The sequence below is a fragment of the Gasterosteus aculeatus genome, chromosome 2 (assembly GCF_964276395.1).
Source record: "Gasterosteus aculeatus chromosome 2, fGasAcu3.hap1.1, whole genome shotgun sequence".
Taxonomy (NCBI): Eukaryota; Metazoa; Chordata; class Actinopteri; order Perciformes; family Gasterosteidae; genus Gasterosteus; species Gasterosteus aculeatus.
In genome coordinates, this window is record NC_135689.1 from 16,388,278 (window position 1) to 16,410,993 (window position 22,716).

Below are 22,716 nucleotides of genomic sequence, written 5' to 3' on the forward strand. Positions count from 1 at the left end.
GGAGTGTCCGTACAATGGTTCCGACGGGCATTTTATTCCCACAAACAATTTGCTACAGCACAAATAAAAAATCTGTAAATACTTGCTGTAATGTGTACAGAGTAAAATAAAATAAAATGAATAAAATAGGTTTCATAGTCTACGTCATGATGAAAACACCACACTAATTAGCAAAGGGTTGTCACGTGGGTCTATTCATTCTGCTGGAAAATAAATCATTTGATAGGAAATGTGCATTCAATCTAACGAGTTAAAACGGTGTGTTCACAGAGTTTAAACAAATGTAGGTCGTCATTTGAAGTTGTACAGGACTTTTAGAAGACAGGCTGCTTTAAAACATGTTAATTGACATATTTTCCATTCGTTGAGCGCAATCATTTTGGCTTGTTGTCAACGGAAGGAAAAGCAACAGTGGAACTAATGTCCAAGTCGCATCCATCGCCCGTACCTGTCCCATTAACCCCGGAGTCAACATGCAGAATATGATTACCAACATGAGTACCAGTTGTGTTGGACCCTAGAATCCCCATTAGATATTGTATTCTTAAACATCAAGTTGCTCTGCTCTCGAATGAATGAGTCTGTGTGCGCTATAACGCATAAACTAAACCACTTTTTTGTTTCTCCCAACCAGGAGCAGAAGGACACAATACTCCAAAACTCTTTTTTAAAGTATAACCCATCTGCTTCTGCTTCACGCCGCTCCAGCGGCCGCAACCAGCGGTCTGATGGGAAGAGCGCGTTTGGTTTTCATTAGACCGTCTCGGCACTGACCCGATGCCCCATCCGCAGTAATATGAAACCAGAGCGGCTGGCGGGCGCACTGCGCGCAAAGAGAGCGCCGAACAGATGCAGTCTGCGCCGCTTCCACTCACCCGCTCGGCAGGTTTCTGACCGCGCTGCCGCACACTGCGCCAGGAGCTGCCCACGTATAGTGACGCGCCACCCGGACGGCGCGATGGCCAAGGCGTGATTACCCACGGGCCTAGATGATAAACCCGCGCGGTCTTCTCCGAGGGATTTACTTTGTTTGTTTGTGTGATTTGTGCAGCCATGGCGTGCTGTCAGGCTCCCCGCGGTCTACGGAGAGCGGATCGGGGCTTCGCTCCTCTGTCGGCTGCAGCGCTCCTCAGCTTTCTGGTCGCAGGAATGCATCAAACCACAGCGTTTCCCTCCTGGAGGTTAGAGGTATGCTGTGACCACTTCGTGATATGCAACAGATGAGACTGATGCGTTGTTTGCTTTGTCCTTTTATGTAAGTCGTGCAGTTAATCATGAAATTGTTTTATTTAAACGCTTCATTTAAAAGTCGGTGATTTACAATAAGTTTATGTCAAGATACATCGAAGAATGGCTTGACCTCTTTTTACATTTTAAATTTGGCGTGAATAGTAGTGTTATATACGATGCAAACTTCACTGCACCAAGTAGCCGGTTGTGAACCAATTACACTGAAATTAAGTGATACTCGGTGCATGACCTGAATTCTCCAAACGTGCATAAAGATTGTGTAAAGTATAATACAATTTGACAGAGAACACGGGTATCAGGATAAGGTCTGAAACAGATTTAATTATTTTTCTTTCACTGTCGATAAGCAGACATACTGTCCATGTCATTTCAATCATTTCTCTAGTATTTTCAAACGTAGTGACATCATCACTTGAAATTCCTCAGTCACAGCTCGTGGCAATGCATCAGGCCCCATTCGATTAGGCAATGGGATGGATACAGTAATGGTACAGTAAAATCTTCAGTCAGTTGGATAAGTGTGTCTGCGATACGGAGCGATCACGTTATGTCATTTCCTTCGCCACACACTCTCCTTTTGTGTCAAGACGACTGCTGAGGATTACACAACTGCCTGGCTTCTACCAGAAGGAATTACAGCTTAAGTTAAACACATATTAGGGTCTAAATTGATTTCTTCCTCAATAAAGTGAAGTCAAAACGCAATCAGAGTATTTAAATGTGTTTTATTTTGTGCACACTTAAATACAATACACTATTTATATTACTTAAAATCTACAAACTCAGAACTTATTTCATGAGAAATTATGAACAGAAAACAGCTTTTGCTTCTCTGGAACTCTTCTTAGATTTGTGCCAAAGTCGGACATTGGATTTGCAGTAAAAATAACAAGATGTGAGACTGAAAGAGTTGCGCTGGCTTCCCTACGTTAAACACGTCATAAATCACAGGACACAGTTGTGTAAGGTATGAGGCCAGGAAGGCAACGGTTGGATAAAACAATGACGATACGTATAATGCAACACAGAAACAATATATTTAAGGTCAAAGCAGGAGAGGCCGGCACGTCCAACAGCAGTGGGACAGCAGACTGCATGCCCCCGTTTCACTATTTTGATAAGGAAATGAAGGAAGTACGGCTTCCATTTGCCTTGACTGGGCGAAGCAGGAACAGGAACCAGAGTTTAGGGGCCAGAATACAAAGTGGGTGTCTTTTGCTCTCCATCTTCAGTGCTTTTACCAAGTAAGACAACATGGACTGCGGCATTTGTTGCATCCGTCTACCTGTTGTTACCCGATAAGACTGATTCTCCTTGTTTTAATTATGACAGCGTTCTTAAGAAGTCCAACTGTGTGCTTATGCATGAGTGCCACTGCAATGTTGTAATCCTCCTGGTGTTATTAGAGGCCTTGGTACGTGTTAAACGAAGCAGAACTTATTGGGTGACGTTAAAAAATAACATCATGGAGATGAGTGAGACGTGACAATTGGTGCATTCATCCCCCGCACATCTTTCCAGTCAGTGTTGCACCCGGTTGTTCATTCAAAGCAATGGCAGTGCTGGTGGACTGGGCATCGCTCCCATTAAAAGGCCTCTGCGTCTTATTTCAGTCGTGGGACGTCCCTAGTGGCAGTAGTTGTATGAAACAGACTACTTTCACACCTCCACACACACACACACACACACACACACACCTGGCCAAACACCTTACAAAGAGAGATCGGTTGTTTGAGTGTCTGGTCAGATGCTCAGATGTTCAGATTCCAAAGGTGGTCAAACAATCAAACAAATGATTTTGAATAATATTGAGGCCCTTGCACTTCTCATTGGGATGCTCTGTTTTTTTGCCTCAAATCTTACACTAGATTTGCAGTGGTTGCTCTGGTCAGTCTGCAAAGCACATAGTTAAGATTAAAACGCTGTTGTTTAAGTACAAAGTGGCGAATAAGCGCCGGTATGTAGCACCGCTTATACGTCACATGATCAGTTTTAACGCACGTCTCCGTAAAATTCCTTAAATGCATCAGGTAGGACAGGAGGTGTTGCTCCTCTCCCGCACAGAATGGGCTCCTTGGGTCAGAGTCACGTCCCGACTTCATCATTTATGCCCGTCTCCATAAAAAGCGATAGATTTGATCAACTGCGTGATCACTGTTATGGTCTATTGCACCCAAGGAAAACCACAGCCTCAACCACAGAATATTAACGAAAGCAATGAAATAAAATAAGAAAACACACAGGCGGCCTTTAAAATATAGCAGAGTTCAGGTGTGTTGATTTGGAGAATACATTGCCCACCCCCAAAGGGACATCAGACACGGCTTATCTGTTAGAAGGCTCGTTCTTTATGTGTGGAAAGACCCTTAACTTTCTGACCACTTCCCTGTTTCTGTGGGATTAGAACGCGTGACATTCAGACGCGAGGCACCGAAACGCGAGCAACCGAGCGCAGGCGTAACCGTCAAGATTACAAATGAGGTTCCCGTCAGTGGGAGGGGATTAACGAAAGGTTTTTCTTTGTCCAAGGAAGAAGCTTACACCACTGTGTTGATCATCGGGATCCGGAAAGAGGCCCAGTCACAAGTGCTCCACCTCTCCAGGAACAAGCGCTACACCCTCACCCCCGAGCAGCTCAAGTGGGACAACTTCAAGCTGACATACAAGTATTCCTTTGCAATTCTCCCTCTAGTTAACAGCAAACAACACTAAAATAAAGTGTAATAATAAACTTGCAAATGCTTGTTTACATTCATCAAAACTTTTTCCATTCCAAACCAAAACTCAACCTGCATGAGTAAAATAATAACTTCATCTGCTTCATGTTGACAGACCACCTGATCCCTATCTGATTTGAATCCAAAGTATCCATATCAGTCCAAGCCTGGCCGAGATATGAGAGAATAAGTAATGGAGCTGTACTCGCAGAGCTCGTGGGAGTTCTTGTCTGAACAGTAGCCATTGTGCTTTGGCACATCCCCCTTGCTGTAGAGGAATGTGTGTAGAGACGCGTAATAATCACGCGACGCTGTCGTTTCTGAGCAGGTTGCTCTCCTTCCCCACCAACTTGATCAATGCCAGCGACACGCGGCGAGGCATCGCCAAGGCTTTTGGCTTGTGGAGCGACGTCTCGCCGTTCAGCTTCAGAGAGGTGCCAGCTGACCAAGAGGCAGACATGAAGATCGGTGGGTACTCTGCACGTGGCCGCGTCCATCCCCAACAGATGTTCCTCCCCCCCCCCCCGGCGGCTCCAGACTCCCGCTCCGTCGTGACTTAAGCCTCCAAACACCATTAAAGCAAACCGCAACTGTGTAACCGGGCTTGTTTTCAACGTGATTCATAAGTTGAAAAAGAAGCCCTAATGGTGCTTTATCTGTCCCTTTGGGTGCAAACTCAAGGGTCCTGCATAAATTCTCAGGGACAGCGAGAGGAATGCTCGTCATCCCGCGAGGTGAAGGCTGATGAAAACGCTCTGGTTTTTTGTAATTCATCATTCCCCTGCCGTTGTCTACACGGAGCAGGAGTAATGGATTGAGGGCTTCCCTCCTCGGCTCTGAGGTATGTCTCTCTCTGTGTCTTGGCAGGCTTCTACCCCATCAACCACACCGACTGTCTGCAGTCCTACTTGCACCATTGTTTCGACGGCATCACAGGAGAATTGGCTCACGCGTTCTTCCCGCCAACTGGCGAGATCCACTTCGACGACCACGAATACTGGATTCTGGGAAACATGCGCTTCAGCTGGAAGAAAGGCATGTGTCTTTAGCGTGTTTGTTGAAACTGCTTAAATGCAACCCATGCTCAGCTTGGGGGGGAGGTGCAGTGCAACCGTAAGAGAAAATAATCATATGGTATCTATGTTGCAGGGGTTTGGCTAACGGATCTCGTACATGTGGCAACTCACGAAATTGGCCATGTCCTCGGACTCATGCATTCCTTGAACCCAAAAGCTATAATGCACCTGAATGCAACCCTGACAGGGCGCAAGCAAATCACACAGGACGAGGTGTGGGGCTTGCACCGCCTCTACGGTACGTTGACGACCCTTCTTTCCAATCGCCAGGACACAAAGGAAAGCTCTTCTTTGGGGATTTTGCCAATTGTGAATACATCTGACAACTGTCCCAGTCATCCGGACACAGGGTGTCTGGAAGTAGGAAGTGGTAGTTCCTCCAAAAACGTAAACCACTGAAGCCTCTTGAATGAATGAAAAATGGTCTGGTGCTGTGACCAGACTACATAATAGGCCTGGCGGTCTGATCATCATCGGCGATCGTCTCTCAGCCAAATGAGGGCAGGAATTTAAGCAATGGCTTCATCTGCTACATAAAAATATCGTGCAGTCTGATCCCAGTATTACGTCTTGGGAAGAACCAGCTGTGCAAAACCTCTAAAAGCCCCGATCCAAATGTTGGACCCCGGCCGGCGCGAATGCCGACCACAGTCTGTCTTCGACGACTGACTAATGAATGTTGTATAAACTACAGGGGTGTATTAAGATGAGTCGTCCTCATTGGAACCAAAAGTAGATCTGAGATTCCAAAACTTGTCTCTGACTCGCTCCGTCTGCCCCTCTCCTCCAGGATGTTTGGACCGGTTGTTTATCTGTCCGGCCTGGGCTCGGAAAGGCTACTGCAGCAGCAAGCGTAAGCTGATGCAGAAGCACTGCCCCTCCAGCTGTGATTTCTGTTACGGTAAGATACAGGGGTGGTGTGGGGGGGGGGGGTAGTTGAGCCACGGAGGCCAACAGGCCCGTGCAGAGCCGATCTGGGGTTTCTGAAGAATCCGATTTAAAGGGAGGTGAGGGTGTGGGCGGGAGAGAACATTACACTTGCCGCTGGAGGAGTTTGTCTTTAGCTGCTCAGGACTCCCGCGTCTGAAGAGCAAATGGCTCCACTTCCCCGTCGCAGCCTCGTACATACGCTGTTGTGGCTTTTGAGGGGCTGAGTTGGCAACGGGGTTCATCGTGGAGAGAAGCGAAGAGGACGCGATTCCTGGCTCGCTGTAATCTGCTCCTCCTTGTTGATTGGGAGACGTTGTACGGCTGTGGAAAATTCCTGAGCGACTTCGAAACCGCTGGAATTTCAGAGTGTGGCTTCGGGGGTTAGAGACACGCGAGGTCCATTTGGAGTTTTGCGGCATTCGCGAGAGCAAAATCGGGCAGGCGGACTGCGGTTTGATCACCAGGCGGCCTGTTGTGTTTCTGCGTGCGTGTCAGAATCCAGATGGGAGAGATTACACCGATAAGACGACGAGACTCTGGGTGAGGAGTCTGTGTCAAATATGTTGACAATAATCAGAGTTATTGTGAACATATATCAAATACACAAGCGTAGGATTTGTTGTGTTCGAAATGAAGAAACGGCGGACGGACAAAGGACAGCGCGGATCGAAAGGTTAAAATCAATAAAAGTATTTAACAAAAGAAAAGGGTGTTGTGGTAAAAAGAACATCCCAGCTGAGCTAACAGGCCACAGTGTCCGTCTGTTGCCTCCACCAGCGAACTGGAGAACAATGGTTGCCTACAGGTATTTATACCGATCCGTAAAGGTGTGAAAGTCAGTGTCCACACCTCTGGGAGTGGTCTGCTGGTGAGTTCAATGTAACTCTGATTTCAATGTCTCTCAGTCAATACCAGTTGTGGTGCAAGTATTACATGCATGCATTCCAGTTGATTACATTAAATACAATCATAACTGTACATTGATGTTATTCTATTGATTACAGTTTCAAAATTACAGTGGTTTTACAATATTGTCATTACATTATTGGTTACAGTTTCAGAATCATGGCTGTATTCTGGTGTACACTCAATATATTTTATTCATTTATAAACCAGGTCGTCAGTTTATTTCCAATATCCTACATATCCTCTTATTTAGTCATAATTGGAGTTTTTAAGATCACAAAGCGGTCTGATCGTCTCACACTGAGGTGTTTCCCTTCCGTTTGCTCTCCAGAATTCCCGTTCCCCACGGTGGCTCCCACCCAGACCCCCCCGAGGACCAAGCACAAGCTCGTGGTCGAGGGCAAGAAGCTCACTTTCCGCTGCGGGAAGAAAATTGCGTCAAAGAAAGGCAAAGTGTAGTGAGTATCTCTGCGATGTGTTGCCGGCCCCCGTTAAGCACAGCGATGGTGGGGGAGTGTGGGGGGGCCCGTCTAACGCGTGACTCCCGTTTCGTTGCAGCTGGTACAAGGACGGCGAGCTGCTGGAGTTCTCTCACCCCAACTACATCTCCCTGAAAGACGACCACATCACCATAGTGGCCAACGCCATCAACGAGGGCACATACACCTGCGTCGTGAAGAAAAGAGAGAAAGTCCTCACAAACTACTCGTGGAGAGTGCGCGTGCGTTTCTGAGGGCCTCGCCGCACATGTTTGTTTGAATAAAAGAAATACAAGCTCTTTCTTCCCCCGTGTCTTCCACGTCTAGAGGCGATTGTCGTCGTGTAAATGAGTGCGTACGTGTGAAAGATGTGATTTCATCTGCTGATTCTTAAGGCCTGGGTTTCTAAGCGCTCGCTGCTGAGGCAGCAGTGGTCCAAGGCAACGCAGGGATCATTGAGGCGTCCTCAGTAAACGATGAACTTATTATAGATCACTTTTCATATGCAGTGAACACACGTGACACCAAAAGGCCTCCAAGTCTCTGAACGTATGTGTGTTCAGGGGTTTCGAAGCCATTTCTTTGCACACTGAACCAAGTTAAACGACTTCAGCCGGAGGAAACACTGCCGTCCACGTCCTTTGGAACCATTTGGACAGTCGGCCACATGCAGACACCTCAGACGTCTAGCAGACTTTACAAGCCTCACACGGGAGCCAGGAGCAGCGCCCTGCCAAGCTTCTCCAACACATCAGGTGCAATCATCTGCGTCGGGGCTCCAGGAGGGGAGAAACTGGTAAATGAACACTTCCTTTTAGCTCAAGGCATCCCAGGACATTACTTCTTTGTGCGCTGGTTCCTGCGAAAGCGGCGTGCGGTCTGCATGGGACTGAAAGTGAAGCGTGCGGTTTGTCTGTTTTCTGCTTGGAATCAGATAAGTTGGTTTAATTCTAACGTTGCAGAGCCACTTCAAAATAACAGCAGAGCAAAGTCTGGGCCTCTGGCCCCTGAAAGAACAAAGTACTGAGACAGAGTGTGCAGCGCAAAGAATGACATCACTTTTGGACAGCGACTCTCAAGTTGGGTTCAAGGCTGGATTTTTTTTTTTCTCTCGTTTTTTTTTTTTCTCTCCTCTCGCGGCGCACGGTTGTGTTTGCATAACTTGGACGGGGTTTATAAATATAGGCAAGGCGGCAGACAAAACAAAGTTTCAGATTTTATTTCTTGTAAAAACATCGTCCCCCTGGCATCGAGTGACATTGACAGAGAAAGTAAATTTCTAGCATGATGCTGGATGGATCATTATACAGTAGCTCAGGCAGCCAGGAAATACCAACCACTTAGAAAAAATCTGCTCCTCTCTCGTAAAATAAAACAAAAGGTCAAACATGAGCGCTGAACGTCTAACGAATGTACGGTCTAGTCTCCTCTTTAAAGAGCAACAATGGCCACATTTAAAAATGGTTTGAGAAGATTCATTTCGGAAGATTCAACACGTTGGAGCCACCGGTCTTGCTGTGAGACAGTCCCGACCACTTTTGGTAACAGTTGTTTAAATGTTCAGAGAGTCATCCGGTCCATAGCTGTGTACCAGGGACGCTGTCCTACTTCCAAACGAGCAACAGGTCCCAGATGTCTTTGCTCCCGCTGCCTGGGATAGACAGCCAGGTATCGTGCAGCTCTGGGCTCAGAACTTGAGGCTGAATCCCGGGCCGACTGCCGACACTCCCTGGTTGCTGGTCGTCAGGTGGAAGCCGGTGTCTTTGAGGTCGTCGTCGCCGCCCTGAACACATGGAAACAGCGTTAACGCGCGCTTTCATCGCTCCTCTGCGGTTTCATTTATGGACACAGTGCTGGCTAGCTTTTGAAAAGAAAAACCTGCATGAACACCTTTATTATTCACATTCCTATAGTTATTTTTCCCGGTTTCAGTGGAGTTTCATTCAAACTCAATTCATTCCTTCCACAAGCTTTTCCAGAGGAATAAAGCAGCGATGAAAACACAAAACCTTTTGGCGTTTAACGGTGTGACTTATTTTGAAGACAAAATGCAGAAATTCCACTTATATTTAAATACATCAGTATCAGCAGTGAGCTTCTGGGTGGGTCGGGCCGCTGCTGAAGAAATTATGGACTAAAGGGCGAGCATCATAAAAGACACGAGGAGGAAATAGCCGGACACAAAGCAGGAGCCGGTAGCTCGGTAATCTATTCACCATGGCCGGCGTTCGGAAAGCCTGGTAGCCGCGTGTAATGGAGAAAGTGGAGCCTAATGTCCTTACCAGTTGACTGTAGCCCAGTCCTCCCTCGGGGGGACGGGGACTGGTGCCTCTCTTCACCCTCTGCTGCTCGCTCTTGGCCGGCCAGGTGGGGAACATGGACGGCTCGATGGGCAGCGGCTTCTCCCGGAAGTACTCGTGTTTGAGCCCCTCGTCCGATAGGATCCGCTTACTGGGGCAGTAGGTGAGGAATCTGGAAGAAACAGTCGATTCATACGGAGAGGCCAACGCACTTCACACATGTTTTCAGTACAGACCCACAGGTAACGTTCAGCTTTAATTGGAGTGTGGAATGCTGGTCTTTGCCTATGAACGGTCTGTGTGAAGAATGAAGAATAAAAAAAACCTTTTTCAACGTGTCATGTGTAGAGATCCACGCTATGAAATAGCATTTATAAAATATGCTGGCCAAACTAAATCCAGACAGACAATCTGGGACACGGAGAGCCGCTGGGTTTGTGCAAAAAGTCCTGATTGCTTGAGACGGGATCAACGCAGCACAATGGGGAGCTCCTCGGTTGTGATAAAAGCGTGAAAGAGAGGGAACACCACCACGTTGTATCAAATGTGGAAGGAATCTTCTGGATTAGACTCATTACCACTGTTCTACACGGGGCCAACGCTAGTGTAGACTGACAATCCAATTTGAGGACAGCAGGCGCTTCCTGTTCCTCCTCCGCACCCTCGGGACCCAGGAGCCTTTTGACCACACAGACTTATTCAGACCTGTGATTGTGATCTGGCTGACAACATCCCAACAACGCCTACAATTTGAAATAAGAGCAGATTCAGGGCACCATAAGCCCCGTTCCTCAAACACTGTCCCACGCAAGGGGGGGGTGTGTGATATTTCAAACCGCTCAACAAAACAGCACTTCTCTACGTGCTGAACCCCCAGAGGCATAAATCTGTCCCCGTGTAAACGCCTCGGCGAGTCCTCCAACAGCTGGAAGGCTGCAGCTGCGCTGGACTGGCGCCAAACTTCCACTAAACCGCGATTCCCTCCCTGGACATGCTGCTGCTGCTGCCATCCTCTGCAGCTGTGGGGGTAACCGAGCGGCGCGGCTCTCATTTACAGGTGTAGGCAAAAGGGAGCCACTGAAACAACGCTGATTTATGGAATTGCGAAGCCGTTACTTGCACTTACTGGCTAAGAAGTGCTGGAAAGAGTCAACAGTACTCAACGGGGCAACTTCAACTGTAGGACTCCTGATGGTTTGAGATGGTAGCTGTTGGTGTTTCATTGACATTGGTCTCGTCTATAACCCAGTTATCCCCACAGCTACGTGGTCACATGCACTGACAGAAGCCACCTGGTAACCTGCAGACCCGGTGCAGTGAGGACGCGGCGGGAGGTGCAATGTGGTGTCTTGTGTGTGTGGAACGAGGCGGTCCGATAGAATCCTACTTGTTCATGAGGTCAAAGCCCTGATCCGAGAGCAGCGCTCCGAAGCGTTTTCGCAGGTGGTTGTAGGGGTACTCTGTAAAAGTCATCTTCTTCACAGCGGGCAGCTCGCCATAGCCGGGCCAAATCTTCTCGCTGGGCGACCCCAGATCCTGCAGACGGCACACAAGTCGTCAGACAGCTTATAGTTAGTGCAAGCAGAGATGGATATGAGATATTTCCACTTTGGCAAATGGTATTTGTCCACCACAGGCAATATACATGGCTATAAACCAGCCCTAAGTACATTTCAAGAACTGGTTAAGACTGTAGGATGACTTAGGAGGCCTGGATGACATCAGTCTTCATGGCTGCCATGCTTTAAACAGACCATAAGGAGGGCCGATCCGTGAGCGACTAGACTTGTGTGTCCGTGCTGGAGATGGAAAGCTGGGATCTTTGTTTAAGTGTCTTTGGTTTCTGATCTCAGTTCCTGTGTTGCCCTGTGAAGTTTACCTTCCCTTGTACTTTCACATATCAGCCCTATTTTACTGTCGCATGATGCAGATTCATCTCAGGTATCAGAGATGCAGTGGGGGGTTGATTTTGTGGTTATATAAATCAGCACTGATCTTTATGACATGGACACATTCCGCTCTTTTTTGGAAAGAAAAGCACTAATGAGCCACAGAGCAGAAAATGGCAGCATTCCTGCACCGTGACACCTCGGATACGACACCAAGGTAAATGGCTTCACCTTGCTGCGCTGTGGAAAAGGCTGCTCACGGCCGTACAGGACTACGTCCCCTACTATGAAAAAAACCCTCCTTATAATGGTCTTCATGATGGTTTGATAATAACTCCATGCGCTGGTTTAGCGGCTACCGACAGCTCCCCCCAGTGGTGACCTCCTCTGACAGACGGCACGCTCAAGAGAGATACAGCCTCTAAACCAAAGGGCTGTGCTCTTCTTCGTGATTTAGTCTGGTTTATGAGGGAAAATGAGGGAATTTACCTTGAAGATCTTGTTAATTTGGTCGATTTCAGATTTTCCAGGGAAAAGAGGTTTCTGGGTGAGCAGCTCGCCAAATATGCAGCCCACTGACCACATGTCCACAGCTGTGGAGTACTCCTGTGGAGAGACAAACAAACACAGTGGCAGTCCGCAGGAACACATAGTAGACAGTTTGTCTGGCAAGGTTCTACGGTGGACGGGTTACTGTATGCGTGTGAGTGTGTGTGTGTGTGATTTGCTCTGATGGGCTGCTGGATCTCTATCGTCTAGTTGCGTAAATCATAAAACTGTAAAATTTGAATAGTGTTTCAGCGGTATTTGGCATCTTAAAGAATAGTCTTGTCTTAGGAATAACTATTTGGGTAAACCAAATAAATCCAGATGGGGAAACCAAAGTGCAAAGTAGTTTATATTTGGACGTTCAGTAATTACGTGGCTTTCTCCCTGTGGTTCCTGGGAAGTGTGGAAGTGGGCTGAGGGGTAATTCTCACCTTGGCTCCGAGCAGAAGCTCTGGTGATCGGTACCACAGGGTCACCACGACGGGGGTGTAGGGCTTCAGGGGGGAGCCGTACTCCCGGGCCAAACCAAAGTCGCCAATCTACGGGACGGGACGGAAAGCCAAACAAACAGCGGTCAGACAAAACAATGCCTCGCTATTGATAGCGTGTTTCATCATGAGCTTTCTGGAGGAAGTAAATGACCATGAACTCAGGTTCTGGATTATCTCATTGGATTTGAAAAACAACACAATGCACTGTAATTCATTATTTATATTGTCAGCTTGCAGAGAACCCAAACAGACAAATGTCTGTAAAAACATTAAATATTTAGACGTGGACTCTTATTTCTGCCTTTTGTATTGCCAAATATTCTTGCTCGGATAGACTTTCAACAATCACATGCAGTTTGTGTAACTGTGATGTGTCTGAGAAAGATGGATTTAAATAATCCTTCGCAGGAGTTTCGAGAGATGGATCTTTAAATGGAAATGTAATTAACGTAAGGGATAGGCTTTTCTTTCTTCCATACATTTTGTTTGATAACGTCTTCTTACGTCCCACTGTTTAAAAATTCAACCTTTCTCAATAGCAATGATCCCTGAAAGGAAATGCAGAGTCGACTGTAATTCGACTCCCACAGCAATAAAAATCAACCAAAAGCAGGAGTATTTGGGCAGATGGTTGTAACTAGCAGACCTCCTAGACCCTGACAGACATGTATGCAAGTAAATGAAAAAAGGAGTGATTCTATTAAACAACGGTTGCAGAGCTTCCTCCACAGACAGTAGCAGTTGGCAAGGGAGCAACTAGCTAGCGAGCCTGTTGGGTTTGTGGGGGCCGGATTAGAGAAGGCGTCTCTCTGGGCTGACTGTACCTTCAGGATGCCCTTGTGGCTCAGCAGCAGATTGGACGTCTTCAGATCCCGATGGAGGATCCAGTTGTCGTGGAGATGTCGGACACCTCGCAGCAGCTGAATCATCAGAGTCTTCACTTCACCTGAAAGAGAGGCGGCATCCTTTAACAGAGCTTTGGTCCTACGTACACAAAAGGAAAACAAAGTAAAGGCAGAAGAACATTTTTATTCCATTTAACTTTTTATTTTTACAATAGAGCCACTCAACCTGGCAGGAAGGGCTGCTTCATGGTTTCCATCAGACTCTTCAGGTCATGTTCCACGTAGTTCATCACAATGTAGATCTTGTCCATATTGCTTCCAACAACGATTTCCTAAGGCAGAGTCAACGCAAAGGTTAGATTTCCCTACAACACATAGCGATGTACCGCTAGCAGCCACGTTCTCTCACCCTCACTGTGACGATGTTTGGGTGCTGAGCCTTTAAGATTGTATTGATTTCTCTTAAAGAGGTGATGGGGAAGCCCTCCTTCTCCTTTTCCATCTTCAACCTTTTCAAGGCCACAATCTCATCTGCAAACAGGAGGTTGCGTTCATTGTTTCCCCAATAAACAACGCGTGGGACCACACGGGGAGCACATGGAGCAACACGCACCCGTTTTTTTGTCTTTGGCTCTGTACACCACGCCGTAGGTACCCTCCTCTATTCGGTTCAGGCATTGGAATTCCTCGACGCTGCGACAACCCTGAAGAAAAAAACGCAACGTGTTGACTGAAAAAACCCGCACTCCATGATTACATATCGCATGAAACAGCGAGCGGCCGGAGGAACGTTTTGCGGCACGCTGGCACCGACCTGTAAAGCAGGCAGATACTTGGGCAGCTCCTTCTTCAGCTCCACGGGGGACATTGGAGGGGAATCTGGGATGTAGTTCTCTTCGGGGGTCGGGGAGCGAGAATGAGTCTGAGACTGAGGAGTGGGGTCAGCTTCTCCTGCATCCTCCTCTTCCTCCTCCTCCTCCTCCTCCTCTTCGTCTTCTTCTTCTACTTCTTCCCCCTCCTCTTCCTCCTCCTCCTCCTCTGCATCCATGTCTTCACCGCTCTCCTCAGAGTCGTGATCGAAGCGGGACTCTGGCACTGTGAGGCCAAGTGGGAAAAAACAGCTCGATCTTAAAGAGTTTTTGAGTTTAGTCGTGCAGCGGTCAAAACACTTTTAACATTAAAAATGATATTTTAGAGGATCTATTCTTTCGGTCTAACAAATACTAATACTTAAAAGGGTATATGTTATGAAAGTCCCCTTTGATAGGACTTCTACACGTTAAACAGCTTTGGGGGGATTGCTTACGGGGCCGGACCGCGTACCGGCTTTTCATTGTGGTAAAAAGGTCATAATAAATTCACCGTTAAAAGTTCGATGACATCTTTGAATTGGGAGCACAGAAATCACAGGTCCACCCACCTGCAGGTACGTGATTTCCGTTTTCTCTCTCGTCTTCAAATTCTTCGGCCGACTGCTCGTCCTCGCTCACGTCCTCTGAAAGTGTGGAAGCCGCCACGTTAGTGAAGGCGACTCACTGACAGACGTCACGACACATTTTTTTTTCTTCTTACAGCTTTACCTGCACTCTGCTCGGACCGTCCAGAGCCTGAAACAGACTCCTCTTCCTCTCCTTCACCCTCACTCTGGCTGCTGGACTCCTCTTCATCATCATCACCCTCCTCTTCAGAGCCTGATCCCGATGCTAGACAAGGCGGCAAGATACAAGAGCGATTTTTAAGAAAAGATAAAAAAATGGGAGCGATTTCACTGAAATGCTCAATGTTATCTGAGGGTTTTGGTTGTGTTGGGAATGTGTGTGAAGCACAACTGCTGATCTACTTATTCTGTATCGTTCATTTCAAAGCTTTAATGACGAACATAATTGATTATTTTTAATTATCTAAATTGTATTGCGGTTTAAGGTGTACGCTTTGCTCAAAGAGCAGGTTTTATAAGCCCTTACCGACGGAGGAACCTCCTGAGCTGGTCTTCCTCTCGCTGCCACTGATGTCCTGGAGATCTGCGAGCAGGTCTTTGCCCTCTGGCTTCTCCTCCTTTGGCGCTGCGGACAAAATGTTCTGCTGAAACTACGAGTTTGTGCAAATACGGATATCAACAATAACTGATATTTTGAAATATAATGTTATTACCCAAAGAACAATGTGCTTTTACGTCTATAGACTCACACCCTGCATCCTTATACCCGTAAGACGTTGCCCAAGTGCACAGCTAAGCATGTATAGGACATAATAATAAGACGACAAGACCTTTTTTCAGAAGTGAATTTCCAATGAATGAAATGTATAAACTCACGTGCACTTTTCCGAGGTTCGCTGAGCTCAGATCTGTCTCGGGGAATGCGGTTGGGACTTCGGCTGTTGTGGCTTTGTTTGGGTTTGTCCCCATACTCGTCCGGTAGCATCCGATGGTGAGACGGCACTGAGGACAGAAAAGTCTCTTATTACTGCACGTGTGTATGCATACACACATATTTGGTGTCCTATTTCACAGGGTTTAAAACACAATGCTGACAATTGGGCTGCTTTGGATCTTGAGCCTTAAGGAATCATTGAACCTCTTACATTTAGTACGTTTAGTCTAGCTTAGCACAAAAAGTGAAGGCAGGTGGGAAAATGATAGCCTGGCTTCACCTCAGGGGAAAAGATGTGATTCTTGTCCAGCAGGCGTTTGTGTTCACTCACTGACCTTCTCGGCGACCGCCTCGCTCTTTGCGCCGCTCCTCGGCTCTCCTCTCCCGCTCCTTCAGCTCACGTTGCTCCTTCTGTTGTTCGCGGAGCTTTCTGTCTCGCTCGCGCTGGCGCTCCTGTTGTTCCAGGCGGTCCCTGTGGTCCAAAAAAAACCCAGGAGAGTCCAATCGGGGTCTGTCCAGACAACCAAAAGCCCCATCTTGTCAATGTTTGTTTGTTTGGAGTCTGGGTGGTCAAGGTACGTCTTGCTCAAAACATACAGTTAATTTGTGGCCGCAACATTACTTTGTATTCGTCACAGTTGTACTCAATGATTAATATACTGAAATAAAACAACCCAAATGCATCTGGTGTTGAGATCCACTTGAGGCTGCTCGGTTTACATACATTTAAATGACTTATAAAATAAAACACACCAACAATCTTACCACTATAATAGTACATCACATTTACAACCAGAAGCTACAGATTTGAAAGGAAAAGAAAGTTAAGAAGATTGAGTTCATGTTGCTCAAAGGCTTTAACTTACTGGAGGAGTAGAATTCTTACTCCAACAAGGCATTTAAAATCATGTTAACTGATACAAGAGGTATGAGTTATCAACTTGTACATATAGGCATGAGTAGATAATATGTGGTCGTAAACCAGGACTGTGCTCACCTTTCTCTGCGTGAATGAGCTCTGGCCTGTTCTCTCCTTTTCTGCCTCTCCCAGTCTCGCCGGGCTTTGTCTTCCTCCCACTGACGCTTCCTGCGTTCGTTCTCTCGCTCTTTTTCTTTGTCTTTGGGTCGTACTTGTTTCCCTGCTGTAGAAGCAAAGAGCCATAAGTGGAAGCAAAAAAATGTTGTATTCTGCTATAAGTTATTGATTAAGAAGCACTTCCACACCTCCTTCTGCAGAGCTACTTCGATGACGTCTCTTATCTTTTCTCTTCTCCTCCTTTCGGTGGTGAGACTTGTCTTTTCTGGCTATTTGCTGTGGAGGCTTGATAGCCAACGATTCATCTTCCTCTGCCCTGTTACAAGTGTAAAGAAAACGTCGTGAGGGTCTAAAGAGTTGCCAACATTGTGCTGCACATCATTTTTAAACAATAATATACATACTTTGATGTTTTTTGTTTTGCTTTCATATTTTTCTTGTTTTGCAAATGGGCTACAACTGCATTTCTTTGTACATCCCTGCGTTGTATAATGACAATAAATGATCCTTGAATCTTTAAGTATGATGTGTTCTTCCACCAAGAAAATGCATCCATGTTAGTTTCTTACAGTTCCAAATACCTGTCCTCTGTGGAGTCCTCCCGTGTGTACGGGGAATTACGAATTGTTATTTCCATCTTTTGATCCCGTAGTTCTCCTTCCTCCGGAGTATCTCGTTTGGCTTCCCGATCATCCGACTGTGGAACAAGGACCTTTGTGGACTGTGGAAGACAAGAGCAGCAGAGAATGTGGGTAAAGCTTGAAACACTGTTCAAATGTCCTCAGCTCGTACTACAGGTTTCACTTGAGTTTTGGGATAAAAGACCTAAAGAAGGTGGATGATGACACCGTTTTTTACTTTTCAAAACTGAAACAAAAATAATTTCATGGCGCACCTCCAACTACCTAATAAACACACCTATTTCAATTCACATTCAATTATCAACAAATTTGGAATGTAGCCCAGAATATTTAAGTTTAAAAATATATATTAATACGTAAATAATATGCATAATTCCCACAAGAACCATTTTAATGTGATTCTAAAACAACATTTGGAGACTGGATAGTTAAACTCGTTTTCAGAAACACCAAACAATATTTAAGAAAAACACATCACAAATATGTTAAAGATATTAATAGTTGTGAGATTACAGAGGATACAATCTGTACGTAGTCAAGCTCACATTTATTACACAATCACCATTTCAAATCACGTATTTATAAACTTACCATGGTGAGTTTTAATGGAAAATTCTAAAACAAATAAAAATGAGGCTAGGATTAGAGTGACTTGCAACACTTTATCAACAAGTGGGTTTTCATTAAATGTGGGATAGTTTACATTTTTCTGGCGCTTGGGATCCGTTTTCTCTTCTAATTCTCTTCTTCGTTTTTTCTCCTGTAGAATTTCGTCAAGAGTTTTTACTTTCCAGGTCTCCTTTTCGTCCCCCATCAGCGTCCACTCTCCACCGCCTGCTCACGTCACACACAGAAACACACCATCGGTCATTGTCATTTAAAACGGACCAACACAATTACAACAGAGCCATGCCAGAGAAGCTACTGCCCATTTTACCTGGTCGTCTTTTATAATGATTCATTTAACAACAGTTGTCAAAATAGAACCACTTGCACGTTTCATGATTTGAATTGTGCGGCTTGTCAATGCAGGAAAAAGTAAGACGTCGCAGATTGGGGGTAAATTGCCATTCAAGATGTGAGATATTGAGAAATCGTTGGTAGTTCCGCAGAATGATTTTTGGACTTTCAAAATAAAAGTCGATTCATGTTATGATGTCAACTCTCTCACCCGTTATTCGCCTGTTATTACCGATGCTGTCCCTCCAAAATGTAACGCGCGGACCATTTGCAAACACTTCTATTGGAAAAGTGACGCCAGTCGTGCGTCAGATTTGTAAATAGTTATTATAGGGTGAATTTAGACAAGTTTATCACGAGGAATCCCGTTATGTCGAGCTCATGTTTACGAAATTAAATGCACACCAGTTAGCTAGCAGGCAGCCAACGTCAACAGGCCCGTCGCCAGTAGCGCATAACCTTAACTAGCCAGCTACTTCGGCGTTGCTGTTGAATGGAGCAAATCTTGGTTTGAAAGATACCCGAACAACCGCACATTCAGAGAAATGGACGATGATTTAATTACTTCTATACTTAAACCCGCTGAGCGAGTGCAGGAGTCGGTGCTAACACATTAGCTAGTGGACGTTAGCTAGGTAAAACTAGCATGGTCGACTGTTGCTAAACAACTTCTGTAGCTAATTACGCGATTTTGAAGGGAATGGTTTGCAGAGCTGGCAGAGATATTCACTAAATAACACGTGTATGCGTATGTAGCTGTACTTAAAAGCCCGAGGACTGAAAACGATGATATTAGCCGGCGAGCAGGTGAAATGGTTATACAAACCTGATGTTTGCGCAGCGGTATTATGGCACACCGGAAGTCTGAAGGCCTGTGTAACGACTGCAAACCGTCCGACGTGAAACAACGACTTCCTTCGATTTAATATCATAAATTATAATAATATATAGCATAACATAACAATATGTTTTGTTATTAAAAATATTATGTATTTTATCAATTCTCTGATAGAAGCAAATGTATCCTTGAAAGATACTGTGTACTTTTCACTTGGTTTAAAAAATAATTTGTTGTGGGTTAAAAAAGAATCTCTTCATTATAACTACATTATTGAGGGTTTTAAAATTACTCGTTAGATATTGTTGCTCCTTGTCAGCTACATGTATATAATCAAAGCCACAGAAGGGACCTCGGAACTTCCTTTACAGACTCAAAATGATCAACGAAATATTCTGAACCATCTACTACCCCCTGCCGCGTAGGTAAATCATTGTGTAGAAATGCATGTGAATTTGCCAAATAGCAGCATTGCTTTTTTAAATTTATCACAGCCGATTCAGAAGCCTCATACAAAGTTATATTACATTCAACGCAATCACATCTTTGAGAGTATTGTAAAAATCTATACAACACAATGGTATTTTTGCTTTGGAATATTATCGGCACAGGATATGATAAAACCTAAGATAAACAAATCACGCGGAGCATAAAATGCCCTTTATCATTGAGAAAGAGTCATGTGAGAGAAGTTGAAGTGCAACCGTGAATTTATGAGAGGCTGACCTGTGAACACATTAACCCATGACCAAGGTTGTCATTCCAAGCAGCAGCCTCCTTCAGTAACAGTTTGGCTTTTAAAGGGAACAGCAGAGCTTCTCGGCAAGTCAAGTGTTTGCGACACATACAGGTGAGCACCATTTACATTTATTTGAAACTGGGGATTTCTTCTTTCAGTGACAACCATCAAATCACTGGTTTTGAGTCTTGTGGTCTGATTTAGCTGTCTACCAATTAAACGCTGTGAATACTTGTCTGACATGATTCATTTACACCTAAACTAATTTGATTTTCATACTATATCAAACTTTTGTACATTTTATTTAATCAAATTATCGACGTGTGCTTATTTTTTATGTCCTTTTTACAACGGTTACCAACATTAAATTCCCTTTAATCTGAATAATCTCGAGACATAATGATACCACATTCTACTCAACATCTCCTTTGTCCCCGTAGACGAGGGGACGTTACAGTGCTTAGTGGACGGCGATTCCAGGCAGCAGAGAAACCTCAGAGGAGGGGAAAGGTTACTTCCCTCATGGAGTCAAACAGTGTCGCTAGCGTGCAATATGATCGGTGGAACGAGGACAACATCAACATGAACGTAGAGCCAACCCAGTCTCCTGCGATGAGGTGAGACAAAGAGGCAGCAACGATCCAACTTTTTCTGATGCTGCAGGAGGACATACGCAGAGACAGTGGGACTAAACTCATGTTTAAGTTTAAAAGAGTAAAAAAAGATTTATTTCAAGTCACAAAATATCACATTTGCTTTTATAGCTGGTAAACTTTTAAACATTTACAGTCGCAATGAAGGGACTATATGGTCATGAAATAATAATAAGAATTACCTCAGTTGACCTAACGCTGTCTGATTAGAGTCTCTCTCTCTCTCTCCCTCTGTTGCACTTACAGGATCTACAACAGAGTGTGTAACGGCCGCATGGGAGTCGTAGTGAAGACCGCAGGAGCTTCGGCTGCGCTGGTCTTTGTTTACATCCTGGGATACCTCACAGGATACTACGTCCACACGTGCTCAGGCTGAAGACCTGTCTGGAGAGAATAGCGCTGAAACTGTTTTGATAAACCAAAAATGTTAAACATGATGAAAAAAATCACAAAAGAGGGGCCATGTAGCACTCATCATCATCAGCATCATCATCTCTGTCTTCTTAGCCTCTTTGTCATCAGAGCACTCAGTTTGTCAGTATCTGGGTCTCCAGAGCAGAGGTCATTTCTTCACAGAGCCTTGCATCATGTCGAAGCCTGACTGCCACCACCAGCATTGGCTTAATATTTTCTCTATGGCTGGCTCACTGCTGCAGGTGTTCCAGCGGGTTGAGCGGTTGAAGTCATTTGATTATGTTGATCTCTAATGGAACATCTTCAATTTTCAGTATCATGGAATGTATTCAAATAAAGTATTTGGTTTCTTTAAGCATTACCAATTTCCGTGATGTCAATAATACAGCTATACCCCTGTTTGGTTACCAAATCACACAACTGACCAAATCCTAACACTGATCTTTAAAAACAAATCTTGAGTCTTCTGTCTGATCTGTTCTGTGCAAATGGCAGATTATGTAAACAGTCACAGAATGGCATATTACTAACCAAATAATTAGCTCATAGCATCAAGTAAAAACATCTCAGCCTACAGCATGAGAATATGAGGCTCAGCTGGGTGATTAAGTTCATTGCCATTTTTGTAATATCAACTCAACAGTATCTACTCAAATTCACGTTTACAGTCTTTGATTACCCTGTTATCACGAAGGACACCTTTTATAATGAGGAAGCAAAAAGAACTGCAGTAGCAATAAAAAAAAGTCTAGAGAGCCTAAGAAGAGAGTCCAGTAAATACAAATGTTGTCTGTCTATTTTTTTATCTAAGTCTCACAATACCAATTTAAACCAAAGAGGTGTTTGAAATATGAGTGTGATGCTGAAGGCTTGCCCTACTTCATTAGGTAATTTGGAAACAGATGTAATAATTGAACTAGCATTGGCACTGTCTTTTCCCCAAAATATTTAAAATAAAATAATAATATATTTGTTTTGATTAAACATAAGCTGTTATGGGTAGCAGGAATCAATATCAAAATGAAATAAATAAATACATTTGATATTATATTCAATAAAACTTTAATTTCAGACTGAAGGTCCAGATAGTAAAAACAGTAAAAAAAAAAAAAAAGATAAAGAAGAAGAAGATATCGATTTTCATGCAATAAATTACCAATAAAAACGTTAAAATGATAACTGGTGTACGGGAGAACGGGCCATGACATGCATTTACATAGTTATCATTGCAGAACCTAAGCAGACTTTATATTATTTACTCTTTTATACTCAGTGCTGTAGTGGTAAAATTAGAGGTGGGTAAACTCTGAATTTTTTTTGATCATACAGACCTCGACGCAATGCGAAGCAACGCAACACAAAGCGTCGCGACTCTGTAAGGATGTTTTTTTCACATTGAGAACTGACTTGTTTTCTAATCTACGCGTCACCAGGCGTTTTTCTTGTCCTTTTACCGTGCACAACCGGCGAACACAGAGCGGGCGACCCGACGGTCCTCACCTCTTTCTCCGCCTCCCACCTCTTTGGTCACTTAATTGTGATCTTTTCAATATTTCAACCAGATTGTTAGTATTTTACACATTTTTACATTTTAAACACTATTGCCAAACCACTTATATATATTAATGAT

The 22,716-nt window shown here is 44.8% G+C and overlaps 2 protein-coding genes and 1 non-coding gene across 31 annotated transcripts; 2 read left to right on the plus strand and 1 right to left on the minus strand.

Annotated features, from left to right (window-relative positions):
- Positions 1 to 2: 2 nt before the first annotated feature.
- Positions 3 to 7,658, plus strand: mmp23ba (matrix metallopeptidase 23ba). 2 transcript variants are annotated; one of them, XM_040192993.2, is made up of 8 exons: positions 3 to 1,188; positions 3,781 to 3,917; positions 4,297 to 4,436; positions 4,836 to 5,003; positions 5,118 to 5,282; positions 5,835 to 5,945; positions 7,212 to 7,338; positions 7,439 to 7,658. In XM_040192993.2, the coding sequence occupies exons 1-8, from the start codon at positions 1,054 to 1,056 to the stop codon at positions 7,611 to 7,613; spliced, it is 1,158 nt and encodes a 385-aa protein (XP_040048927.1). In that variant the 5' UTR covers positions 3 to 1,053; the 3' UTR covers positions 7,614 to 7,658. The 2 variants fall into 2 exon arrangements, with proteins under 2 accessions (XP_040048927.1, XP_040048926.1); XM_040192992.2 differs by having other exon boundaries at positions 3,785 to 3,917.
- A 904-nt stretch (positions 7,659 to 8,562) lies between these two features.
- Positions 8,563 to 19,485, minus strand: cdk11b (cyclin dependent kinase 11B). Of its 28 annotated transcripts, none has more exons than XR_013451516.1 (22): positions 19,269 to 19,458; positions 18,186 to 18,316; positions 18,074 to 18,097; positions 17,423 to 17,562; positions 17,246 to 17,320; positions 17,030 to 17,157; positions 16,803 to 16,947; positions 16,141 to 16,277; positions 15,748 to 15,873; positions 15,398 to 15,496; positions 15,014 to 15,136; positions 14,854 to 14,928; positions 14,248 to 14,528; positions 14,047 to 14,137; positions 13,843 to 13,964; positions 13,660 to 13,765; positions 13,413 to 13,534; positions 12,529 to 12,636; positions 12,038 to 12,154; positions 11,047 to 11,195; positions 9,642 to 10,678; positions 8,563 to 9,142 (listed from the first exon to the last, which is right to left on the minus strand). XR_013451516.1 is itself a non-coding variant. In XM_078085102.1 (22 exons), exons 1-22 carry the CDS (start codon positions 19,372 to 19,374, stop codon positions 9,047 to 9,049), a joined length of 2,691 nt encoding a protein of 896 aa, XP_077941228.1. In that variant the 5' UTR covers positions 19,375 to 19,458; the 3' UTR covers positions 8,563 to 9,046. The 28 variants fall into 28 exon arrangements, 14 of the variants coding, with proteins under 14 accessions (XP_077941228.1, XP_077941215.1, XP_077941222.1 ...); XR_013451512.1 differs by having other exon boundaries at positions 16,141 to 16,316; XR_013451515.1 differs by having other exon boundaries at positions 17,411 to 17,562.
- A 344-nt stretch (positions 19,486 to 19,829) lies between these two features.
- On the plus strand, positions 19,830 to 21,447 carry LOC120829143 (uncharacterized). Its single transcript, XR_013451533.1, has 3 exons — positions 19,830 to 20,130; positions 20,460 to 20,636; positions 20,919 to 21,447. It is a non-coding gene; the product is annotated as an uncharacterized LOC120829143 (transcript).
- The last annotated feature ends 1,269 nt before the right edge of the window (positions 21,448 to 22,716 follow it).

What these genes read in the sequence shown, in the direction of transcription:
- mmp23ba (XM_040192992.2), top strand. Translation starts at nt 990, where the DNA reads ATGATAAACCCGCGCGGTCTTCTCCGAGGGATTTACTTTGTTTGTTTG. An exon ending in GCGCTTCAGCTGGAAGAAAG is followed by an intron (nt 5,004 to 5,117) that starts GCATGTGTCTTT and finishes TCTATGTTGCAG; the next exon opens with GGGTTTGGCTAACGGATCTC. An exon ending in CAGCTGTGATTTCTGTTACG is followed by an intron (nt 5,946 to 7,211) that starts GTAAGATACAGG and finishes TTTGCTCTCCAG; the next exon opens with AATTCCCGTTCCCCACGGTG.
- cdk11b (XM_078085082.1), bottom strand. Translation starts at nt 19,374, where the DNA reads ATGATATTAAATCGAAGGAAGTCGTTGTTTCACGTCGGACGGTTTGCA. An exon ending in CGAACCTCGGAAAAGTGCAC is followed by an intron (nt 15,497 to 15,747) that starts GTGAGTTTATAC and finishes TTTTGTCCGCAG; the next exon opens with CGCCAAAGGAGGAGAAGCCA. An exon ending in AAATTAACAAGATCTTCAAG is followed by an intron (nt 11,196 to 12,037) that starts GTAAATTCCCTC and finishes TGCCGTCTGCAG; the next exon opens with GATCTGGGGTCGCCCAGCGA.